At 39.4% G+C, this 23,152-nt stretch overlaps 1 protein-coding gene across 1 annotated transcript in view; it reads right to left on the reverse strand.

Moving 5' to 3' along the window:
* LOC140724537 (uncharacterized) overlaps positions 1-22,369 on the reverse strand; it is a 59,616-nt gene extending 37,247 nt beyond the window's left edge. The window contains exons 1-3 of the mRNA XM_073038979.1: positions 22,251-22,369; positions 17,204-18,034; positions 5,379-5,566 (exon numbers count right to left, since the gene is read on the reverse strand). Of these exons, the coding sequence (XP_072895080.1) occupies positions 5,379-5,566; positions 17,204-18,028 (1,013 nt within the window). The 5' untranslated portion in view covers positions 18,029-18,034; positions 22,251-22,369. The remainder of the gene's footprint in view (positions 1-5,378; positions 5,567-17,203; positions 18,035-22,250) is intronic.
* Between the last annotated feature and the right edge of the window lie 783 nt (positions 22,370-23,152).

Below are 23,152 nucleotides of genomic sequence, written 5' to 3' on the forward strand. Positions count from 1 at the left end.
TATATCTGTAGAAGTCCTTAAGATTCTCCTTCACCTTGTCTGCCAGAACAATCTCATGCTTTCTTTTAGCCTTCTTGATTTCCATCTTAAGTGTTCTCTTGCATTACTTAAACTCAAGTGCCTCATTTGTTCCTTACAGTTTACATCTGCCATACACCTCCTCCTTCTTAAACAGGGCCTCAATATTCTTGGGAACCAATGTTCCCCAAGCCTGTTAGCATCGCCTTTTATTCTGAAAGGAATATACAAAGTTTGTTCACTCAATATTTCACTTTTGAGGGTCTCCCATTTACCAAGCATCCTTTTGCTGGAAATCAACCCATCCCACAAGACATAGGAGCAGAATTAATCCACTAGGCCCATTGAGTCTGCTCCGCCATCCAACCATTGGTTATTTATTATCCCTCTCAACCTCATTTTTCTGTCTTTCACGGTAACCTTTGACTCCCTGACTAACCAAAAACCTATCAGTAACAGAATCAGAATCAAGTTTAGCATCACCGACATATGTCGTGAAATTTGTTAACTTTACAGCAGCAGTACAATGATAGATAAATATAGAGAAAAAATCTGGAGTTACATTATACAAGCGCAGTTTGACTAATGCATTGTAAAGCCTCCGCATTATATCCTTGCTGTTATATTCTAGTCCTCTCAAAATAAATGCTAACATTGCAGTTGCCTTCCTCACTCCAAATCAAGTTAACCTTTACAGAGTCTTGCACAAGGTCTCCCAGGTCCCTTTACAACTCTGATTTTTGAATTTTCTCCTTGTTTAGAAAATAGCCCACGACTTAGTTTCTTCTACCAAAGTGCATGACCATATAATTCCTTATACTACATTCTATCTGCCCATTCTACCAAATTGTCTAGGTCCTTCTGCAGACTCCTTGCTTCTTCAACATTACCTGGAGCTCTACCCATCTTCATATATTCTGAAAACTTAGCCACAAGCCATCAATTCCATCACCCAAATCATTGACATATAATGCAGGGAAAAGAAAGCAGTCCCAATACTAATCCCTGCAGAACACCACTTGTCACCAGGAAAGGCCTCCCTTATTCCCCACTCTCTGCCTCCTGCCTTCTACCCATCTTTCCTGTGATACTATGGGCTCTTATCTTGTTAAGCAGCCTTGCCTAAGACCTTTTGTAAATCCAAGTAACCAACATCCACTGACTCTGCTTTGTCTATCCTGCCTGTTGTTTCCTTGAAGAATTCCAACAAATTAGTCAGGCAAGGTTTTCCCTTCAGGAAACCATGCTGACTTTAGCCTAACTTATCATGCACCTCCACATACCTTGAAACCTCATCCTTCATAATGGATTCCAACATCTTCCCAACCATTGAAATCAGGCTAACTGGACTAAAATTTCCTTTCTTTTGCCTCCTTCCCTTCATATTTCACCTTCTCTCTCCTTATGGCTTTAGTTGTCCTGCTGGTTTTTAAAAAGTTTCACAATCTTCTAAATTCCCACTAATTTTTGCTAAATTAAATGCCCCCCCTTTTGCTTTTATGCTGTCTTTGACTTCCCTCGTCAATCACAGTTGCCTCATCTTACCTTTAGAATACTACATCATCTTTGGGATGATTCTATCCTGTGCCTTCTGAATTGCCCCCAGGAGCTCCAGCCATTGCTGTTCCACCATCAACCCTGCTAGTGTCACCTTGCACCTTCCGCTGTGTACGGAAGAAAAGGCACCACGAGCGCATCAGCTCGGTTTAGGACCCATTATAAGAATACACAGGGAAGACACCGAAGTGCGTACACTCAGCACAATGACACCAGAATGACATGGCAATGTTCATGTGTGTGCGTCAGGAGTGTATATACCAAGTGCTCTCTGTCACACCTCTCTTTTATACTTCATATATCTGAAGAACCCTTTGGTATTCTCTTCATTATTATTGGCTAGCTTACATTCGTATTTCAGCCTTTCCTTTCCTTCTTTATCACTTTTTTTTTAAAAAAGTTACCTTCTGTTGGTTTTTAAAAGCTTCCCAATCCTCAAACTCCCCACTAACTCTTGCTCTATAATATGCTCTCTGAGTTTTATGTTGGCTTTCACTTCTTGTGTCATCTTGCCTTTAAAATACTTCAAAAACACGATAAAATCTGCAGATGCTGGAAATCTAAGCAAGATACACAAAATGCTGGAGGAACTCAGCAGGCCAGGCAGCATCTATGGAAAAGAGTAAACAGTCGACTTTTCGGGCTGAGACCCTTCATCAGATGAGGACTGTTCCCTCAGATCAATAGTCCCACTATGCTCAACCTTTTGGTTCTTGACTTTGTATGCAGGCTTAACATCTACTTCCATCACAACCACTCCGTTAGCTGCATTGCAAGGGAACCAGAGTGTCAGGGCACATAGTGGATTTCCTTTCTGTATAACTGACTCCAAGGATGGTCTCACCAACACCCTATATAGTTATATTAAACAGCTTTGCTCCTGGACATGTCTACTTACACTACAGACTAAAAATACCATTTGCCTTTCCAATTGCCTGCTTCTCCTGCATATTAGTTTTCAATGACTTGTATACAAGGACACTTATAACATCGACATTTCCAAACCTTATATCATTTCAACAAGTCCCAGCTTTTCTTCACAACTGAAAGAGACCCTTTTGCATTTTTCCTGCCAGACTGTTGCCCATTCACTAACGTTGCTGACCTTGTCTTGAAACCTTTTTGCCCTCACTCTCATGCTTACTTTTGTGATATCAGCTAACGTAGAACATTTGGTCCACACATTGAAATTATTGATATAAATTGTGAATAGTTTGAACCTTGTTGTTTTGCATGGCAGGTGGGTTTTTTTTTCTTTTCACACTTCTGACAAAGTGTGGCCCAGGAAGGGCAGACATGAGTCTGTCCATTTGGGAACCGGGGGATCTCTATAACAAACCACCATTCACAGCTTTCTAACCCAAGAAGGACCTGTTTATTTCTACTCTTATTTATTACAAGTTAACTAGTTCTCAATCAACAGCAATAAGCTAGCTACAGTATTTTTGCTGTTCTTAACTAAATAAGAGGACTGATGACCGATCAGGTAACTTATATCAGGCAAGAAAATTAAATTTCTCAGAATATTTTAAGACACTTTATGTCAAATACAGTACTTTAAAGTACAGTGATTTCATTTGTGAATGAAATACTGGAATGATGTAGGAAATGCCTTCAAATGTCTACAGTATGCTCTGTGCTCTTACATTCCCTCCACAAATCTCTGACTCTTCATGCTTCCTTGAGATTTGCTTAACAATCAGCCTTTTACCAAGATTTTAGTCAACAACTGTCATTTTTTTTTTGGTTTGGAGTCAATTTCTGACAATACACCTTTGAAGCATTTGGGGATATTTTTTGCTACATAAGAAGCAATACTTATAGAGCAAATAGATGAAACTTTATATGGTACTTGATTACCAGACACTTAAAAAAAGTATTGTGCATCTTAATTCATTGACTCAGAATTCTAAATGCCACAGCATATATCATCTTTTAAACAAAGAATCAGTGGATAAACTGAAAAGATGCTTACTTGAGTTGTTTAAAAAGGATATCATATTACCACCATGCAATTTTGTATTTATGAATCCAAATTGTAAAACTACTGTTTCAACCAGATTTTGACCTAGCAGTGTGGATACATGTTGTATAACATACTGCTGGACCATGTAGGTTAAACTAGCCTCTAAAATGTCTAAATATTAAATGTGATATTAAAAGGTGTTCTTAAAAAAACTTCCAAAGTTTTAAAGATTTCTCACATGACGTCTGACTCCAAATTATTGCTTTATTGCTTCTTCACTTCATTCCTCATTATAATGCTCTTCAAAACTAAAAGATGCTAGAAATACTGAAAGCCCTCATCTGCAGAGAAAGAGCTCAAAAGATTAATGTTTTCAGGACAACCCTTCCTCAGAATACATTCCTGCAAACCACAGAAAATATCCCAAACATTTTTAGTTTTTATTTTGGATCTTCAACATCCATATAGAACTTTAATCCTATCAAAACAATTGATTAAAGCAAAAAATAACATTTGGCTTAAAGCAAATGACATTAACCAAGAAGCTCATAGTTATCACTTTGTCCCTAGTGTAAGATCCATTGCAATGAAACCAATAATGTAACATTACTTTCAGCAAAAAAACGTTAACAGATACCAAAAAGACAATACGAAATTAATTTGATTTTCATTCATTGCCATTACTAAATATTATTATAACATGATAAAAGGTGTTTGATTGGGTGTTTTTGATTCCCCCCATCCCAAGGCTGTTTCTTGATTTCTCCCTTCCTACTTTCCAAATCCCTCCCAATCCTCTGTTGAACCAATGGCACTAAATGAATTCTGGCTCCCAAGTCAGTCTCCACCCCACAAGGAATCTGTCAGCCTCCTTGTTCAGATAGAGCTTCTGTCACGTTCAGTGAAAGAGTCGTCCCACTGGCAATAAGTGTGAGCAATCACTGGAACGCCAAATGATCTGTCATTGGCTTCAGGTCACAGATTCTGATATTCCATCTGAAAACTAATTAATATTTATAAATTCCCTAAAGAACATCTTACAAGTTTTCCTTCTCCACGTTCCCAGGGACACGACAGACATCGAGTAGAAAGTTTCAGTAGCACTCTGAGATTAGTCTGCACAAAACAGGGATCTTAAAAAGATATGATCTTTGTCGCTACAAATGGTCACGTGATTAATAAGATTCCTCAGAAATCGTCGATCCTTTTCAATTTAATTTAATAATCTGCCGGGAAAATCTCACGAATCCACCTCTTCCCAGTTCTTTAGCTGCTCTTTAATTGGGTGCAAAATTACATTTTTTAAATTGGAACATTATCTGCCAAAGCGTCGTTCTGGTGAAGTCGTCTGACAGACCGAGCGGAACAACCAGTTCTCCCGAAGTACGTACTTGGAAGTCGAATGGGCTGGAAGAACAACATACTAAAACGCACCAGACTGTAACTAAAGAAATCCTGTAACCAAATATTATAAACCGTAGGCGGTTTTTTTTTACATTCGCGTTTCAAATGCAAGAATTCAGTTAAACAGATGCCTATTAAAACCCCTTTGCCTATACAAAATCCCTTTACATATTTAAAACATATCGGGCACTTTTTTTTCATATACTAGATAGCACTGAAGATTCTACAAAATCAGCTTCTCAATAAACTCTTCACGACAACCATTAAGGTCCTGGAGCTTCGAAAGGCAGTCCTGGTTATTCAATGGCTTGTATAATATTACAAATACGACGCTGATTGTATAAGAAGATTTTTACTTTACTCTGCCATAATTGTGTAAAATGCTTATCCACCACAAAATAAACCGAATGTCCAATACGCCTCCAACACCCACCTTAATGCAGAGGGGACTTTTGTAACTTCCTTCTGTCGACTAGCAAAGGGCACCGTAGGTAACAGATTAATCAGTAATGTTAGTGGGACCGTAGTCTCTCGGAGCCATTTACGCCAATATATCTTGGATCTACATCGCAGGTCGCTTCCAAAGCCGGTACATTTCCCACAGGACCGACGTTCCGAAATCTTTCACTCTCGTCGCTTGCTCAAAAGCGACTCTAAAGCTCAGACCGTCGAAACTACGCGAAAGATACTCGGTGATTGACAGTTCGTCAGGTGCGCGCTCCGTCATTGGAGGAAGGCATCGTCCGGGCCACAAAGGGCGATTTCTTATTGGTCTATGGCTTGCCTCACTAGTTACGGCCGCCCTAATTTTGACCAATCAAGGCTGTGTGGGTGCGCGCGCGCTCGTGTGTATGTATCGGAGCAAAGCGGGTGCCCGCACAGCGAGCGGAAACGTGGGATGTGCTTTAACCCGTGAGAGAGCGCACTATATATTAATTATGTGTCAGTAATAGAGGTATGGCGTTAAAAGTGTATATCTTCACTAGCTTCTTATACAATAACGAGTCAGTGGTGAATTTGCAGTAACCTAATTCTAGATTTTGTGCATGGTTAAACACGTTCAAGGCATAGAATAGTTAAATCCCCAGCAGTCAGTGGTGACAGAGTTAAAGTGCGCTGGAGGCAGCTTTTACTATAGCTCCTTGGCGTTAGCAGAGGTGCGATATTTCTATTGAGCAACCACTGGCCAATCTTTGACAGACCATTTATCGTCGTTGCGTGAACAGTACCGAAACATAGTTCCTTACAAATCAATTATTTCTGCAGAAAATATTCCCTGTTGTTTTCGATTAATCCGCATTTTGCTGGAATTCGTCCGTGTAGCTAATCCGTTTACTGTATTGGCATTTGTTTTCCGGCCGAAGAAGACCCACTTTATCTTCTCTGACATATACTTGGTAACATGACGATACAAATCATTGTAACTGCGTCTTATGTAATCGTGAGATAAATATTATCTGGGGGTGAATTGTAGGCTAGTCAGAAAAAAAGTTAAGAATTGAATACTGGCTAACTGAAAATGTATGTTAAGAGTTTAGCACAAAGTTGCAAATGCAGAAAAAAAGTTAAAATTACTTTGATATTGCATAGCTAAGTATTGCTCTTTAAAGATTACTACAGTATTTCTCCAGACATTTCCTGTCGCACATACTTGTAATTTGTAGTTTGCACAGAGGAGACGGAAAAAAATATTGTGCGAAGTTTTGGTAGGATTTACAAATTGGGTTAAGAAATGTCTGAAAAAGAGGAGGAGCTGAATGTCTTCCTTTTCTAAAAACTCTCCGTGAATGTGATTAATTGTTTTGATTGAAAGGATCATTGACTTGGCCAAACCATTTAACAAACTTCTGCTTTCATCTTTTCTCTCTTCCCACAATCACGTTAGGATTCATTTTTTCCTTCACCTTTCAGCCCACCGCTTTCCACACACAGCATATCATTCTCTGCCATTGGCAGTGTTTTGCCTCCGTCCCTACACCTCCCATTTCAGCCTTCTGATGGTACCATTCTCTGCACAACACAGGTCCACTACTCTGTTATTATAAGTTTCATCCGGAGCTACAACACCCTTCCGAGCACAGGATAAAGAGTTCTGCCTTTATACCTCCTCCTTCCGTCTCACATTCTAATGCCACAGCACTCCTTCCAGATAAAACAGAAAGTTAGTTGTACTTTCACTTTAATATACTGTTTCCATTACTTTAAATGCAATTGTAAAATCAAAAGGTGATTTGGTGGCCATTCTGCAATTCATTCTGCAAACTTGTGTTACTTTAATTCTCAACCCATTCCCATGTTGTTCTTTCTGCTCTGGTCTCCCAGTATTCCAATGGAATGGAAGTTCACTTTTTGATTAGGAACTTCACTATTTTCCAAGTTAACTACTGAGTTCAGCAACATCAAATCATAACCACTGCCCCACTGTGTCATAGAGCATATGTACAGTAGGTAAGGGTGCTAGTGTTCCCACGGATCAATCTCTCCACTGAGTCCTGTGCAGGTGTAGCATGGAAATGGCCCCTTAGGCACACAGAATCCAGATCTAACCATTTGTATCCTAATCCGTTTTATTCCGCCACATTCCCATCAACTCTCCCCAGCCCAGATTCTACCACTCGGCCACACGCTGGAGACAATTTACAGAGACCACGTAAACGACCAAACCCCCCCCCCCCCCAGAGGAAACCTACACAATCACAGGGAGAAGATGCAAATTCTGCAAAGCTAACCAGGTTGCAGGAACTGGTCAGCAGCACTACTGGATATGCTGGCACAGCTAGGTACCTGTCAGAGCGTAGCAGTTTGTGTAATGCTTTACCGTACCCGCAATCTGGGTTCATTTCTGCTGCTGTCTGTAAGAAGTTTATACGTTCTCTTGGTGACAGTTTGGGCTCCCTCCAGGTGCGTTGGTCTTCTCTCACATTCTAAAGACATAAAATCTTTATGTAAGTTGTGGGCGTGCTACGTTGGCGCCAGAAGCATGGTGACACTTGTGGGTTACCCCTGGCACATCGATGGACTGTGTTGGTCATTGACACAAGCAACAATTTCACTGTATGGTTCAGTGTAAGTTGACAAATAAAGCTAATTTTAATCATTAGATATATCACAGTGTTGTGACGTTTTAACTCTCTTTTGCCTTGTACAATGATAATTTATCTTAATCCCTTTCTTTTCATCTGCTGCAGCATTTTATATTCTCTCCCCCCAAGCTTTTCCTCATTCCTGCAATTCAAAAGTATTTTGGCTATCAAACATTTTAACCCTTTAATCTTCATTCTTGTTGTGGAATAACTGCAGTGTATCGATAATATACATGCAAAAATGACCCAGTTTCTGTAATAACGCTAAGGAAATAGAGGGAAAGTGTTTTCCCATTGAAATGTAGGGTTGAAATATACATAGGCAATTTCTGAAAATTTAATTATGCCTTATAAGCTAAAAGTATACAGTGCCTTGAAAAAGTATTCAGCCCCCAAACCTTTGTTCACATAAATGAGTATTACAACCAGGGATTTTGATTAATTTAACCGAGAACTTTTACTTGTGAATGACATGGTCCTTTATTCATTGTAAGGCCCAAAAAATAGGGACAATGGTAAAGCATGAAAAACTAAAAACTGAAATGTTAGCAGTTCGAAAGTATTTGTTCCCCTTTGCTCAGTACTTAGTTGAACCAGCTATTATAGCCAGTAGTCTTTTTGGGAAAGTCTCTATTAGCTTTGCACCAAGCTGTGCCAGGTGAGTTGGGGAGCGGCAGTGGACAGCAAACTTGAAGTCTTGCCAGAGGCGTTCGATTCGGATAAGGTCAGGACTCTGACTGGGCCACTCAAGGGCATTAACTGTTCTCATTTGAAGCCACTTCATGGTTGCTCCAGTAGTGTGCTTTGGGTTGTTGTCCTGCTGAAGAATGAACTTCCTCCCCAGTGTAAGCTTTCTAGCAGATACTGTAACCATTAGTAAGACTTGATTGCAGGAGGGGCAGGACTGGGTGCTCAACATTCCAGGGTTCCGTTATTTTTATATGCAACAGAGCAAAGGGGATTAAAGAGGGAGAGGTGGCATTACTAGCCAGGGAAAATGCCATGGCAGTGCTGGGTCAGAACAGACTGGAGAACTCATCTATTGAGGCTTCATGGGTGGAAATGAGGAATAAGAAAGGTATGACCATGTATCACTAAAGAGATAGTGCTGAGCAAACTTGTGGGCCTGAAGTTAGGAAGTCCCTTGGTCCTGATGGGATGTATCCCAGGGTACTAAAAGAAATGGCAAAAGTTATAATAGAGGTTTTTGTGATAATTTACCAAAATTCTCTGGACTCTGGAAAGGTCCTGATGGATTGGAAGACAGCAAATGTCATGCCACTGTTCAAAAAATGATGTAGGCAAAAGGCAGGTAACTATATGCCAGTTAGTTTAACATCTGTAGTTGGGAAAATGCTTGAAGTTATCATTTAAGAAGAAATAGTGAGGCAGCTGGAAAGAAATGGATCCATCAGGCAGACACAGCATTGATTCAGCAAAGACAGGTCCTGTTTGGCAAACTTACTGGAGTTCTTTGAGGATATAATGAGTGCTGTGGATAGAGGGGAACAGATGGATGTTAGTTACTTGGATTTCTAGAAGGCATTCAATAAGGTGCCAGATAAAAGATGTATCCATAAGATAAGGATGCAGAGAGTTGGATGGATGGATAGAGGATTGGTTAACTAATAGAAAGCAGACAGTTGGGATACATGGGTGTTTCTCTGGTTGGCAATCAGTGGTGAGTGGTGTGCCACAGGGGTCAGTGCTGGGCTCACAACTGTTCATGATAGACATTAACAATCTGGAAGAGGGGACCAAATGTAGTATATCTAAGTTTGCTGATGATACTAAATTGAGTGGAAAAGCAAATTGTGCAGAATATATGGAGAGTCTGCAGAGAGATATAGATAGGTTAAGTGAGTGGGCAAGGGTCTGGCAGATGGAGTACAATGTTGGTAAATGTGAGGTCATCCACTTTGGAAGGAAAATAGAAGAGCAGATTATTATTTAAATGGTAAAAAATGGTGGCATGCTGCTGTACTGATGGACTTGGGAGTGCTTGTGCATGAATCACAAAAGGTTGGTTTGCAGGTGTAACAAGCTATCAAGAAAGCAAATGAAATGTTGGCCATCACTAGAGGGATTACATTTAAGAGCAGGGAGGTTATGCTGCAACTATACAGGGTACTGATGAGGCTGCACCTGGAGTACTGCATGCAGTTCTGGTCTCCTTGAGGAAGGATATACTGGCTTTGGAGGTGGTGCAGAGGAGGTTCACTAGGTTGATTCCAGAGATGAGGGGGTTATGCGGAGAGATTGAGTCACCTGGGACGGTACTTGCTGGAATTCAGAAGAATGAGAGGAGACAAGGTGAAGGGGAATCCTCAGGGATTCCACAGATATGTTAAGAGCAAAAGGATTGCAAGGGACAAAATTGGTCCTCTGGAAGATCAGAATGGTAATCCATATGTGGAGATAAAAAAGATGGGGGAGATCTTAAATGAATTTTTTTGCATCTGTATTTACTTGGGAGATGGACACAGCCTGTAGAAGTAAGGTGAAGTAGCAGTGAGGTAGAGGAGGACTGGAGAATAGCTAATGTTCTGCTGTTTCAGACAGGCTCTAAGAATAAACCATGAAATTATAGGCCAGTGGGACTGACATCAGCTGTGGTGAAGTTATTGGAAGGTATTCTAAGGGACAGGATATATGAGTATTTGGATAGACAGGGACTGATTATGGGTAGTTCACATGACTTTGTGTATGGCAGGTCTTGTCTAACAATCTTCTAGAGTTTTTTGGGGAAGTAACTGGAAAGTGGATGAAGGAAAGGCAATGGATGTTGTCTACATGGACTTTAGCAAGGCATTTGACAAGATCCCAGATGGGAGGTTGGTCAAGAAGGTTCAGCCACTTGGCATTCAAGATGAGGTAGTAAATTTGATTAGACATTGGCTTTGTAGAAGAAGCCAGAGAGTGATAGTAGATAGTCGCCTCTCTGATTGGAGGTGTAGTGGAGTGCCAAGCGGATCGGTGCTTGGTCAATTGTTGTTTGTCATCTGTATCAATGATCTAGATGATAATGTGGTTAACTGGATCAGCAAGTGTGCAGATGACACCAAGATTGGGGGTGTAGTGGACAGTGAAGACGACCATCAGAGCCTGCAGTGGGATCTGTATCAGCTGGAAAAATGGCAGGTGGAATTTAACACGGACAAGTGTGAGGTTTTGTACTTCAGTCAGACCAACCAGGCTAGGTCTTACACAAAGAGCAGTAGGGCACTGAGCATTGTGGTAGAACAAAGGGACCTGGGAATAGAGTTCCATAATTCATAGGAAGTGGCGGCACAGGTAGATAGGGTTGTAAAGAAAACGTTTATCACATTGGTCTTTATAAATCAATGTATTGAACACAGGAGATGGGATGTTATGTTGAAAGTTTTGGTTTCCTACCTGCAGCAAAGATGTAAATAAGATTGATAAAAAGAGTACAGAGGAAATTTACAAGGAAGTTGCCAGGACTGGAGAACCTGAGTTATAAGATTGATTAAGTTACAACTTTATCACCTGGAACGTAAAAGATTGAGGGGAGATTTGATAGAAGTATACAAAATTGCGAGGGATTTAAATAGGATAAATGCAAACAGGCTTTTTCCACTAATTGGGTGTGACTACAATTAAGAGGTCATGAGCTGAGGTTGAAAGGTGAGATGTTTAAGGGGAACATGAGGGGAAACTTTGTCACTCAGATAGCTGTGAGAGTGTGGAACAAGCTGCCAGCATAAGTGGTGCATGAGCTCTATTTCAACACTTAAGGTAAGTTTGGATAGGTACATGGATGGGAGGGGTATGGAGGCCAATGGTTTTTATTAGACAGTTCAGATGGACTAGATGGGCTGAATGAAGGGCCTGTCACTCAGCTGTACTTTTCTATTTCTCCATTGGAAGAAGGTCTTGTTGTTGGTTGAATCTAAAGTGTAACTTTTTGGCCTGAATACTAAGCAGTATGTGTGGCGTAAATCTAATACAACGCATCTTCCAGATAACACCATCTTTACTGTAAGGTATGGTGGATACAGCATCACGTTATGATGATGCTTTTCAGCAGCAGGGATTGGAAATCTGGCCATGATTGATGGGCAGATAAACATTGCTAAATAGAGATCCTGGATAAAAACCTGCTTTCCTCTGCCAGGAAGTTGAAACTGGGAGGAAGTTCATTTTTAGGTGGGACAAAGGCCCATAGCACACTGTCCTTAAGCGGTCCAGTCAGAGTCCTGACCTTAACCTGATTGAGCATCTCTGGCGATGCTTAGATTGCTGTCCACTGCCTCTCTCCAACTAACCTTGTACAGTTTGAACAATTTTGCAAGGAGAAATGGACAAATCTTGCTCCATCACGTTGTGTCAGGCTGATAGACTTATCCAAAAATACTGGCTGCTACAGTTGTGAGGAGGTTCAACCAAGAACAGGAAAGGGGGATGAATACTTTTGAACTGCTGATATTCCAGTTTTTGAATTTTTAGTTTTTCATACCTTTCAATTTTTCCTGTCTTTGGGGCACTGTGAAAAAAGGAGCATGTTATTCACAAATAAAAAATCTCGCTTAAATTGATCAAAATCCCTGATTTTGTAAACTAATTTATGCTAACAAAGGGTTGGAGGCTAAATACTTTTTCAAGGCTCTATAAGCAATTATTTGTGGAATGGAAGATATATTTAGCTGTTGGATAATTTGGAATCAGTCGATTATATTCACACATTATGTAAATATAACAACAAATTGGGTACATGATTGGAAGAATTAATGATTTATTACTGCTGACACAAATAACAAGTAATATCTCCACTAAATATGTGGAGTGGATATGGATTAATATTTTTATTGCATTCTCTTTGGGGTGTCACAATCAAAGTGCAGTATTTATATTCCAATTTATTCTGTTGCCATAGTAGCTTCGAACAATTAGGTATAAAGCAGAATGTCACACATCTGAAAAGCTGTGCAGGTTGATCACAGAATGTAGTTTAGACAATAAAAAGATTGCAGGATCTTCAGCAAGAATGCACAGGAGCCAGTCAAATCAATCCTTAACTGTGATAAATTTTATAGATGGTACATACTGTGGTCACTGTGCATGTGTGCTGGATGAGATACCAATCAAGCGAATGAACAAGGTTCCATCACACTCCTGGCTTGTGCCATATAGGTGATGGAAACCCTTTGGGGGGTTGGCCAAAAGGTGAGTTATTGACTGCAGAAAATCCATCATCCTGCTTTTCGTGTAGCTAAAATACTATGTGGCAGGTCCAGTTGTCTTTCTGGTCAATAGTGACTCTCAAGATGATGTTGGTGAACTCAGCAATAATATCATTGGATTAGACTCCTTTTTGCCAGAGGTGATTGCTATCTGACACCTTTGTGGACTTACTACTTGTCAGCCCACAACTGAATGGGATCTAACTCCTGCTGCATACAAGCTTGAAGCGTGTCATTTGTTGAGCTGAACGTTATGCAACCACCAGTAAATATCTCCATTTCCAATACAATGATGAATGGAAGTTTACTGATGTTGCAGCTGAAGATGGCAAGGCCTAGGACACTGCCTGAAGAATTCCTGTAGAGATACCCTGAGGCTGGATGATTAATTTCTATCACACTATAACCTTCCTTTTTGTGAGGTATGATATCAGCTTTGGACTTTTTACTCCTTGTTGCCCTGTAATAACAGGGCATAATTACTGCCTGATCTTAGATCTCAAATTAGTCATGATCCAGTGTGGCCTTATTTAATGTTCTTTTGCATATGAGGTAGTAGTTGGAACTCCTGAACTCTGAGGAATAGCAGTATCACAAGCTCGTTAAGTCAGTCAACACTAGCTATCTTGTAGTGAATCGGTTGGGGTCATCTACTGTATCCGGTGCTCCCTATGTGGCCTCCTATACATTAGTGAGACCTGACGTAGATTTGGGACTACTTTGTTTAGCACCTTCGCCCCATCTGCAAAAGCTGGGTTTTCCCGGTGGCCAAACATTGTAATTCCTATCCCCACTGCTGTTCAGACATGTTGGTCCATGGCCTCCTCTTTTGCCATGAGGAGCAACACCTCATTCTGTTCGGGTAGCCTCCAATCTGATGGCATGAACATCGATTTTTCCTGTTAACTTCCACCCCCCCCCCCCCTTCCCCTTCAATTTCTTACTCTGGTTCCCCCCCACCCTTACCTATGGTCCTCATCTGTCTATCACCTCCCCCAGTGCCCCTCCTCCTTCCCTTTCTCCCATGGTCATTTTCAAATTAAAAAATTTATCCGTGTTTTTACATCCTACTGTCTCTTCCCTTTCAGCACACACAAGATGCTGGAGGAACTCAGCAGGCCAGACAGCATCTATGGAAGAGTATAGTCATCATCCTGATGAAGGGTCTTGGCCCGAAATGTTGACCACTCTTTCCATAGATGTTGCCTGACCTGTTGATTTTCTCCATCATTTTGTGTGTGTTTCTTGGATTTCCAGCATCTAAATTTGCTCTTGTTTGTGATTGGTCTCTTCCCTTTCATCTTGTAACTGCCCTGGTCCTCTTCCCCGGTTTCCAACATTTCTGGCCTCCTGCACATCCCAAATTTTAGTCAATCTACCAGATACAATCTTCTACTCCTCCTCTCTCCCTCCAAGATGCTACATAAAACTGCCCTTCAGAACAAAGTTTTGGTTACTGTTCTCTCAAGATCTCCTTTCTTTCTGTAGCAAAGTTTTGTTTTATTATGTGCATGTATTTTCGTACACATTAAGAGATATATAAATAAGTACACAAGAAACAGGAGTAGAAATAGTCAACTCAGGTTTCAAATTGCAAGGGATAAAGAACTGAAGAAACACAAAGGGCTAAAGGAGGACAAGTCAGCGGGATCTGATGGAATCCACCATGGGATTTTGAAGTGCCTGCAGAGGGTAGACTTATTGATAGAAATTTTCATTACTGTCTATATTATGAGAGGATACCAGAATGTTGGAAAACTTCCTTCTTCAAAAAAGCAGGAAGTGAGGAACTAGTTCAAGTTATTGTCAGCAAGATACTGGAGCCAATAATCAAAGAAATAGTTAATCATTTAGGAAAGCTGACTATAATTAAATTCAGTCAATTCGGCTTTATGAAAGGTATTTTGTGTTTTGACAAATTTGTCTGAATTTTTTGACGATCTAACAGGAAGAGGTGAATAGAGGGGAATTTGTAGCTGCAATGTATTTAATTTACAAAATGTATTTGACAAGATACCACATAAAAGATTCCAGTGCATAAATTAAAAGCCTATGTTATTGGAAGAGTGTGAATAGGTGCAAGGGCATGTTTTGATAAGGATAATGTGATTCTGCAACAAGATGAAGATATATTGAGAGGGCAAAAGACTCGCTAATGTAATGTGAAGAATTGTTAGGTCATTCAGTTAAGTTAGATAAATCAACTGGCAGATGGAAAGAGATTGTGAATAAAGTACACAGGAATCTAGCTGCTCTAGGACATGAATCACAGAAAGCTAACAGGCAGGTTCAACAATTAGTTAAGAAAGCAAAAGGCATTTTGGTCTTCATAGCAAAGGAGTATGGAATTTAAGGAAGAATGTAGAACCTCCACACATACATCATCAGAAGTCACAAAGAACTAAATGCTTTTCTCAATCCAAAACACCTTTATAACACCTTGATAATGGCTCCAACACCTATGAGATGTAATGCAATGCAGTCTTCTGCAAATGATTTACTTTGACTCAAAGTAGGATTTTAAGGAATCAGGAAGAATATCCTATTTCTATAATATTAACTCTGCTGAGCCTAGAATACACAGTTCAATACAAAAAGAAAGCTTAATTCACAGGATGGAGGAAAACACTTCTTAAGCTTACAAGTTTAATATAGTAAATAATTAATCAAAAATAGATGTGAAATTTTTTTATTTAAGATAATATAATTACGTAAAAAATCTAGCATACATTTACAAATGTTAAAAGTATACATTAATGTTTCAGTTTCTATGTTATTGCTTAAGACTAATAAATGTACTTTATTCATGGATAATACAAAATAGATTAATTTTAACAAGTTTAATAAAACCTAACCTAATTTTTTTTCCTGGGACTTATAAGTTGATAGATTGAGCTATTTATATATTGAAAATGTTTCTAATGTTTTTATTTAAAGAGAGTAACTCTATTATAATACTGTTAAAAATAATTCTGATTCTTTTAAAGTAGTTCCTACAATGCTTACAAACTGGCCTAAAAATTGCCTTTCATATCAGGATTCATAATTATAATCAGTTCTGTGCTACAACACAAATGTATCATATTCACTTAAATAAATAAATAACACTTTTAATAACTTAGATCAACAGTCCCAATTAGAATTCAGCTTGTGCTAACTATCTAACCATCAGAAAATATGGCTTTTGAAATTGTAAAAAAATGGCTTAATTTGAAATAATATGCACCATAAAACATAAATCATAAGCGCTTATTTTTTTAAATATTGGGAATAAACCTTTAAATTTACACAATTTTCAATCTTTAGTCAGCGTGGTCTTCTGTGCCCAGATTCACAGTACTGTTGCGATTACACAGAACAAAGTGGAACATTTTCATGTCAAGTCCACAGAGCATCTAGCAAGGAAACAATTCAATACCATTATAGCATGTACAACTATTAACACATTGAATTTCAAGATTATAATTAAGAACTTTGTAAGACAGCAATGTAAGAACATTTTCCCCTCATTTTATAGTGACAATTCCCTTATTATTTTTTCTGAATTACCACATAGAATTGATAGAGTTCCATTTGAGTGGTAATTCTGAAAATGTAAGAAGAAATAGAAGTTATCTTTACTTGGCACAGCTAAGGAAGACATTTCATAAAATTTCTTTGAATCATATTGTTCTGATACAAAAGATTTTAAACTATGAGAAGTAAAAAATCATACAGGTAAGTTTTAAAACTGTAAAAAAGCTAATTGGTATTAATATATATATATTTGTGTATGAAAATATGTACCATTTAAATTTTAACAATTCTGACAGAGAACAAATGCAATGAAAGCACCGCAAGCAAAAAGCATCACCTGAGCACTGGTGGTGACATTGTTCTTTTTAAAAATTGGTCAGAAAACTTTACAAGAGAGATTCAAAAAATGTACAGGTATCCTAAAATGAAGAAAATTCTAAAACTTAGGACCCAACAATAATCTCCATGATGTGATCAAGCTCAGTTAAATCTGTTTTACAGTTCTGGGCAGAATTTATGGGTGTTGATGTGTGTGATGGCAAGCCATTTAGTAATTCAAATATGACTGGTGTCGTTTTTGGACTGGTCATCAACCCAGACATAACTGAGTCAAGCTCGTGCCAGGAGGTATCAATATCCGCAAACAAATCATCTATTGTCATGTCTGTGAGAGGGCTAGAGTAATTTGCAATTTCAAAACTCCCGAATACTTGATCCAAGGGCTTTGGACACTCCTTTAGATCCACTTGCTGCTCCTCAGATTCCAACATATTCAGATCATTTTCAAAATGCACTTGAACCAGATCTTTTACAGTACTGGCGTCTTTAACAGAAGCAGCAGCTGCAGAACAAGTAATATTCTCACAAGATGAACAGTTTACCTTGCTTTTAGTAATATTGCTGGTATTACTTGCGGAGGCAGTGGAGCTTTCCACATGTTGCTCTTTTATTGGAGTACATAAGAAGTCTGTGGCAACTAGACTATCGGAGGAAGTATGACCTACGTAGAGATCACTTCCTGTGAAAGCAGTTTGTCCCTGCCAGCTGCAATCTTGTATCATTTCCTCCTGAATCTGTCGCACTGTGTTTGCTATAAGCACCGAGCGACAAAGATTTGGTTCCACCAGCATTTTGCACAGCTGAAGTTTGAACAATGAGATATTTAGAAGTGACTGGCGTTGCAAGTTGTATGGCAAACTAACACTACTGCCAACTGGATCAAGACAGGCATCCACAGCTTGTTCTTCAGAAAATTTTCGCTTTATCCCTTTTGTCAACATGTTGACCTAAAAAAACAAAACAATTAAAACTCATTCTTCAGAACCAAGTTAAAAACTAACCATAACTTATAGAAGATTCAACTACATTGATATATTTTAATCAATACAATTAGAGAATGGGAAGTATGGTGAGAGCATCACTGAGTAGTGTCTAAAAGAAAATTATAGATGGGAGTTTAACATCCAAGGATACACACTGTATTGAAAGCACAGGCAGGTAGGCAGAGGGGATGTGGTGGCTCTGTTGGTAAAAAAAAAGAAATCATATCCTTAGAAGGAGATGATATAGGATCAGAAAATGTTAGAAACTGCATGGGTAGATTTAAGAAACTACAAGGGTAAAAAGACTCTGATGGGAGTTGTATACAGGCCTCTGAATAGTAGCTAGATGGGATACAAATTACAACAGGAGATAGAAAAGGCATGTAAAAAGGGCAACACTGTGATAATCATGGAGAATTTAAATATGAAGGTAGATCGGAAAAATCAGATTGATGCTGGATCCCAAGAGATGGATTTAGTAGAATGTCTTTTTTTTTAAAAGAAGCTTATGGTTGAGCCATTAGGGAAAAGGCAATTCTGGATTGGGTGTTGTGTATTGAACCAACTACGATTAAGGAGTTTAAGGTAAGGGAACCTTTTAGAGGCAGTGATCATAATATGATAGAATTCACTCTGCAGTTTGAAAGGAAGCAGCTAAAATCAAATCTATCAGTAATACAGTAAAGTAAAGGGAATTACAGAGGCATGAGAGAGGAACTGGCCAAAGTTGATTGGAAAGCGACACCCGCAGGTATGACAGCAGATCAGCAATGGTTGTCATTTCTGGGAGCTGTTTGGAAGGCGCATGATTTTTCCCCAAGAAAAATGTGTATTCTAAAGAGAGGATGAGACAACCATGGCTGACAAGGGGAAGTCAAAGACAGCATAAAAGCAAAGAACAGAATATAATATAGAAAAAAAAGTGGAAAGTTAGAAGATTGGGAATCTTTTAAAAGCAAACAGAACACAACTAAAAAAGCAGTAAGGAGAAAAAAGATGAAATATGAAAGTAAGCTAGTCAATAATATAAGAGGATACAAAATTTTTTTCAGATATGTAAAGAGTGAAAGAGAAGGGAGAGTGTATATTAGACTGGTGGAAAATGATGCTGGATAAGTAATGTTGGACCAAGAAATGGCAGACTAACAATACATATTTTGCATTAGTCTTCACTGTGGAAGATGCCAACAGTAGACCAGAAATTCAAAAATGTCAGAGAGCAAAACTGGGTGTAGTTGCTATCCTCTAAGGAGATGCTTGGAAAGCTTGAAAGGTCTGAAAGCAGTTAAGTCACCTGGGCCAGATGTATTATAACCCAGAGTTCTGAAAGGGGCAGCTGAAGAGTTTGTGGAGGTATTAGTAATGATCTTCCATGAATTACTAGATTCTGGAATGGTTCCTGAGGATTGGAAAATTACGAATGTCATTCCACTCTTTAAGGAGGGAGGGATGCAAAAGAAAGAAAATTATAGGCCAGTTAGCCTGATGTCAGTAGTTGGGAAGATGCTGGAGTTCATTATTAAGGATGAGTAATGGATTCCCAACATCTTGGAGGTACTTGGAGGCACATGATAAAGTAGGTCAAAGTCAGCATGGTTTCCTTAAGGGGAAATCTTGACAGACAAATCTTTTGGAATTCTTTAAAGAAATATCTGGCAATTTAGGCAAAGGAGGGTCAGTGGATGTTATTTACTTGGATTTTCAGAAGGCTTTTTACAAGGAGCCGCACATGAGGCTGCTAAACAAGAGCTCATGATAATACCAGAAAGATTACTAGTATTGATAGATTGGCTGACTGGCAGAACAAGAATGGGAATAAAGGGGCCTTTTCTGGTTGGCTCCTGGTGTTTCAAACGGGTCTGTGTTGGAACCACTTCTATTCACATTATGTGTCAATGATTCTGATGATGGAATTGATGGCTCTGTTTGGAGGGCCGGGTAGTGTTGAGGAAGCAGGGAGTCTGCAGAAAGATTTGTACTGATTAGGAGAATGGGCAAAGAAGTGACAGTGGAATATAGTGCAGGGAAGTCAGACCACAGTTGAGTATTGAGTTTTGGACCTCTTATTGAAGAAAGGATGTGCTGGCATTGGAGAGAGTGCATAGGATGTTTATGAGAATGATTCCAGGAATGAAAGGGTTAATGTATGAGGAGCATTTGATGGCTCTGGGCATATACTTGCTGGAGTTTAAAAGAATGAGGGGGGAAATCTCATTGAAACCTATAGAATATTGAAAGGCTTAGACAGAGTGGACTTGAAAGTCACTGACATGTCCATGGGATCTATTGAATACAAGTGTGCTGAAGAACTGTCAACATTTCAAAAAAAAAGACAGAACCAATGGTGATTACAGGTCAGTTACTTATCATTGTGGTAGAATGGGATAAGATGTGAATTTACTATAAAGCTGAAGTAAATTAAAGTTTTTTTCAGTGTAACCCTGCATGCTTTCAATTTGGCTTTTTAACATTTCTCCAACTCTACCATTAGATAACATAATTACAGCTGCAATCCTAGAATCATCTTCATTTACTTCTCATTGTTACTTTCTCAAAGCACTCCTCATTGAGCAAACTTTTAGATACCTGCTTATACAGGGGTGCTCTTGTGAAGTACCCTGCAATGTTTAGCTATCCTAGAGGGACGAATTTAACATCTTATTAATGGAACTAAATGGAAGTGAAACTGATTTCAGCAAGAGCCAACTGTGTATTGTAAACTGGAAATAATTAGTGAGGATGATCAAAAATGGCACGTATTGAAAGCAGGTAGTTTAAATTAGTCTTCAACATGATACCATGGGAGAAATAATCAGATATTAGCTGTTTAGAATGCAGAGAAGACTGTAAAAATTGTTTATATTCTAGGGACAAAGGGATTACTTTTAACAAACTTCTCAATGTTTGATACTAAAAGTTAAAGCTTAGTCTTGTATGTAATTTATTTGGATGCATGAAGTGGTGTTCAATCTGTAGTCATGTTGACTTTTTAAGATTATTCTTTGAAATAGTCAGAGTAAACTGATAATGAACAATAAAAAGCAGAATTAAGTGTCAGAAATGAGACAAAATGTTTTGGGTAAATATGTGCCATGAATGGAATTAAGTTTGTAGAATATTAAAGCCAATAGTTCAGTTTTAGAGAGCATTTAGAAAAAAAAGAGCTGAAACCTTGGATTTTATATCAAGAGTATGGATATAGAAAACCCAAACGAGTGTCACTTGTTTAATTCAGAGATGAAAGAAAATGAGCTTTATCTGAATGAACGGTAGTGATGCAGGGATTGAGTGTTATTATCCCACAAATATCCCTCATTCTCCATTCCCTCACAAATCCCTCGCCTCCTCAGCTGACTCCCGCCCTTACCACTCCTCTCCCCCACCCTTACATTTTCTTTTGCCCTCAAGTCGACTTCTCAGCATCTCCAACTTCTCCTTCCCAAAAACATTCCAACTATTTTCTTCAAAATTAACTCTCCACCCTCCCCCAGCAAAGCTCATTTCACCTTCTCTTCCCCCCCCCCCCAACATCCAAGCCCGCTGTTTTCCCTCCGCTACACGTACAACTTTCCGCGATTCATTTACATAGGATGAAAGTTATCGTTTGCGACTTTACTTTTGAAAAGTTAGACAAATGGCAGCAATATGAGGGAAGGGGGGGCGAGAGGAGAAGCTGCAACAGGACTGATGAGTGAGTTTAATATCTGAGCGTGGGGACAGATGGATTTTTCGCCGAGGCCGGATGTTGCTTCTTTAAAACACTGGCGCCGAGTCCAGTCCAAATTCATGACGTCGCTGATAGTACCCACGTGACCGCCGGCCTACGTGGGCAGGCTTCAGGCGGCCTACGAGCGATGCAATTTACCGCGAGAAAAGTTTAAATAAAAGTGAATTTTAAACATGTCGTCAGTGCCAACCGCTTCAAGAATCGAAGCGGTGGCAATGTGATCTGTTTCTGACCACGCTACTGCGTACTTCCTTTAAAAATATCCCCGAAAATATTTGACTTTTAACTCTCCGTTAACGACCGCCATTTTAGATTAACTCACACCTTCCTCACCGAATGACCGTCGAAATAGAAACCCTAACAAAATGATTACTACATGTTGCGCCCCTCCTCGCCTGCATCTAATGGGGAGAACAAAATGAATGGGTCTATAAAGTGGGTGAGATTTCAAACCTGTAAATGATGGAAACGGACCACAATCTTCGCCGCCGCGGCAGGAAGCAATGTTCTTTGATTGACAGCTGTGGGAGGCCGGTTGATCAGGTTGCTATGGTTTCCGCGGTGGTTTGATTGACATGTGCGGAGGGTTCTAGCTCCGCCCCTGGAGTCAATGTTCCTGTTCGGTCCAATTCGGTGACGTCAGTTCGGGAAGTTGACCGGCCTGTTATATTGCAGTTGCGTGATCCCTCTTGTGTCTGCACCGGGGAGGTGACAGAGAAAATCTCCGAACAGCAGGAAAATCGTCAAGAACACCAGGTAATTCTCCAAAAGCCGGCATGTACTCAGTCGGGAGCACCATATAAATAAATGGTTTCAAAAAACATCGAAAAGGGTACGCTTCACCTTCATAAGCAATGTCATCATCAATAATTACACATGTATCTTACAATGCGCATTGATTCATAAAATCATGAAGCAAGCCAATAAATGAATTCATTTCGGAGTTATCCTGTACCTTTGGCCTGGTTGCATTGCTGTGAGTCTCAACCCCATCCCCATCCTAAACCCATGTGCATGGAGCTGGACAGTCTCCCATAATTCATTAGGAAGAGTTAGATTAAAGCTAATGCAAAATTGTGGACCACTCATTGACCCTCAGAGAGCTGGCAAAGTTGGCCCATCGAGGCAAATGAGAAGGCTTGCCGTTGGAGTTCAGTTTGGCTCTGTGGTATCAGATAGATCCATATCTACTGAATCTGAATCAGGTTTACTATCACTGACGTATGTTGATTTTCTGCAGCAGTGCAGTACATAAAATATACTACCGTATATGAATTACATTACTCTGTGTGTATATATGTAAATAAGTGCAGAAATGGTGAGGTAGTGTTCATGAGTTCATTTTACATTCAGAA

This window comes from Hemitrygon akajei, chromosome 3, assembly GCF_048418815.1.
Source record: "Hemitrygon akajei chromosome 3, sHemAka1.3, whole genome shotgun sequence".
Classification (NCBI taxonomy): domain Eukaryota; kingdom Metazoa; phylum Chordata; class Chondrichthyes; order Myliobatiformes; family Dasyatidae; genus Hemitrygon; species Hemitrygon akajei.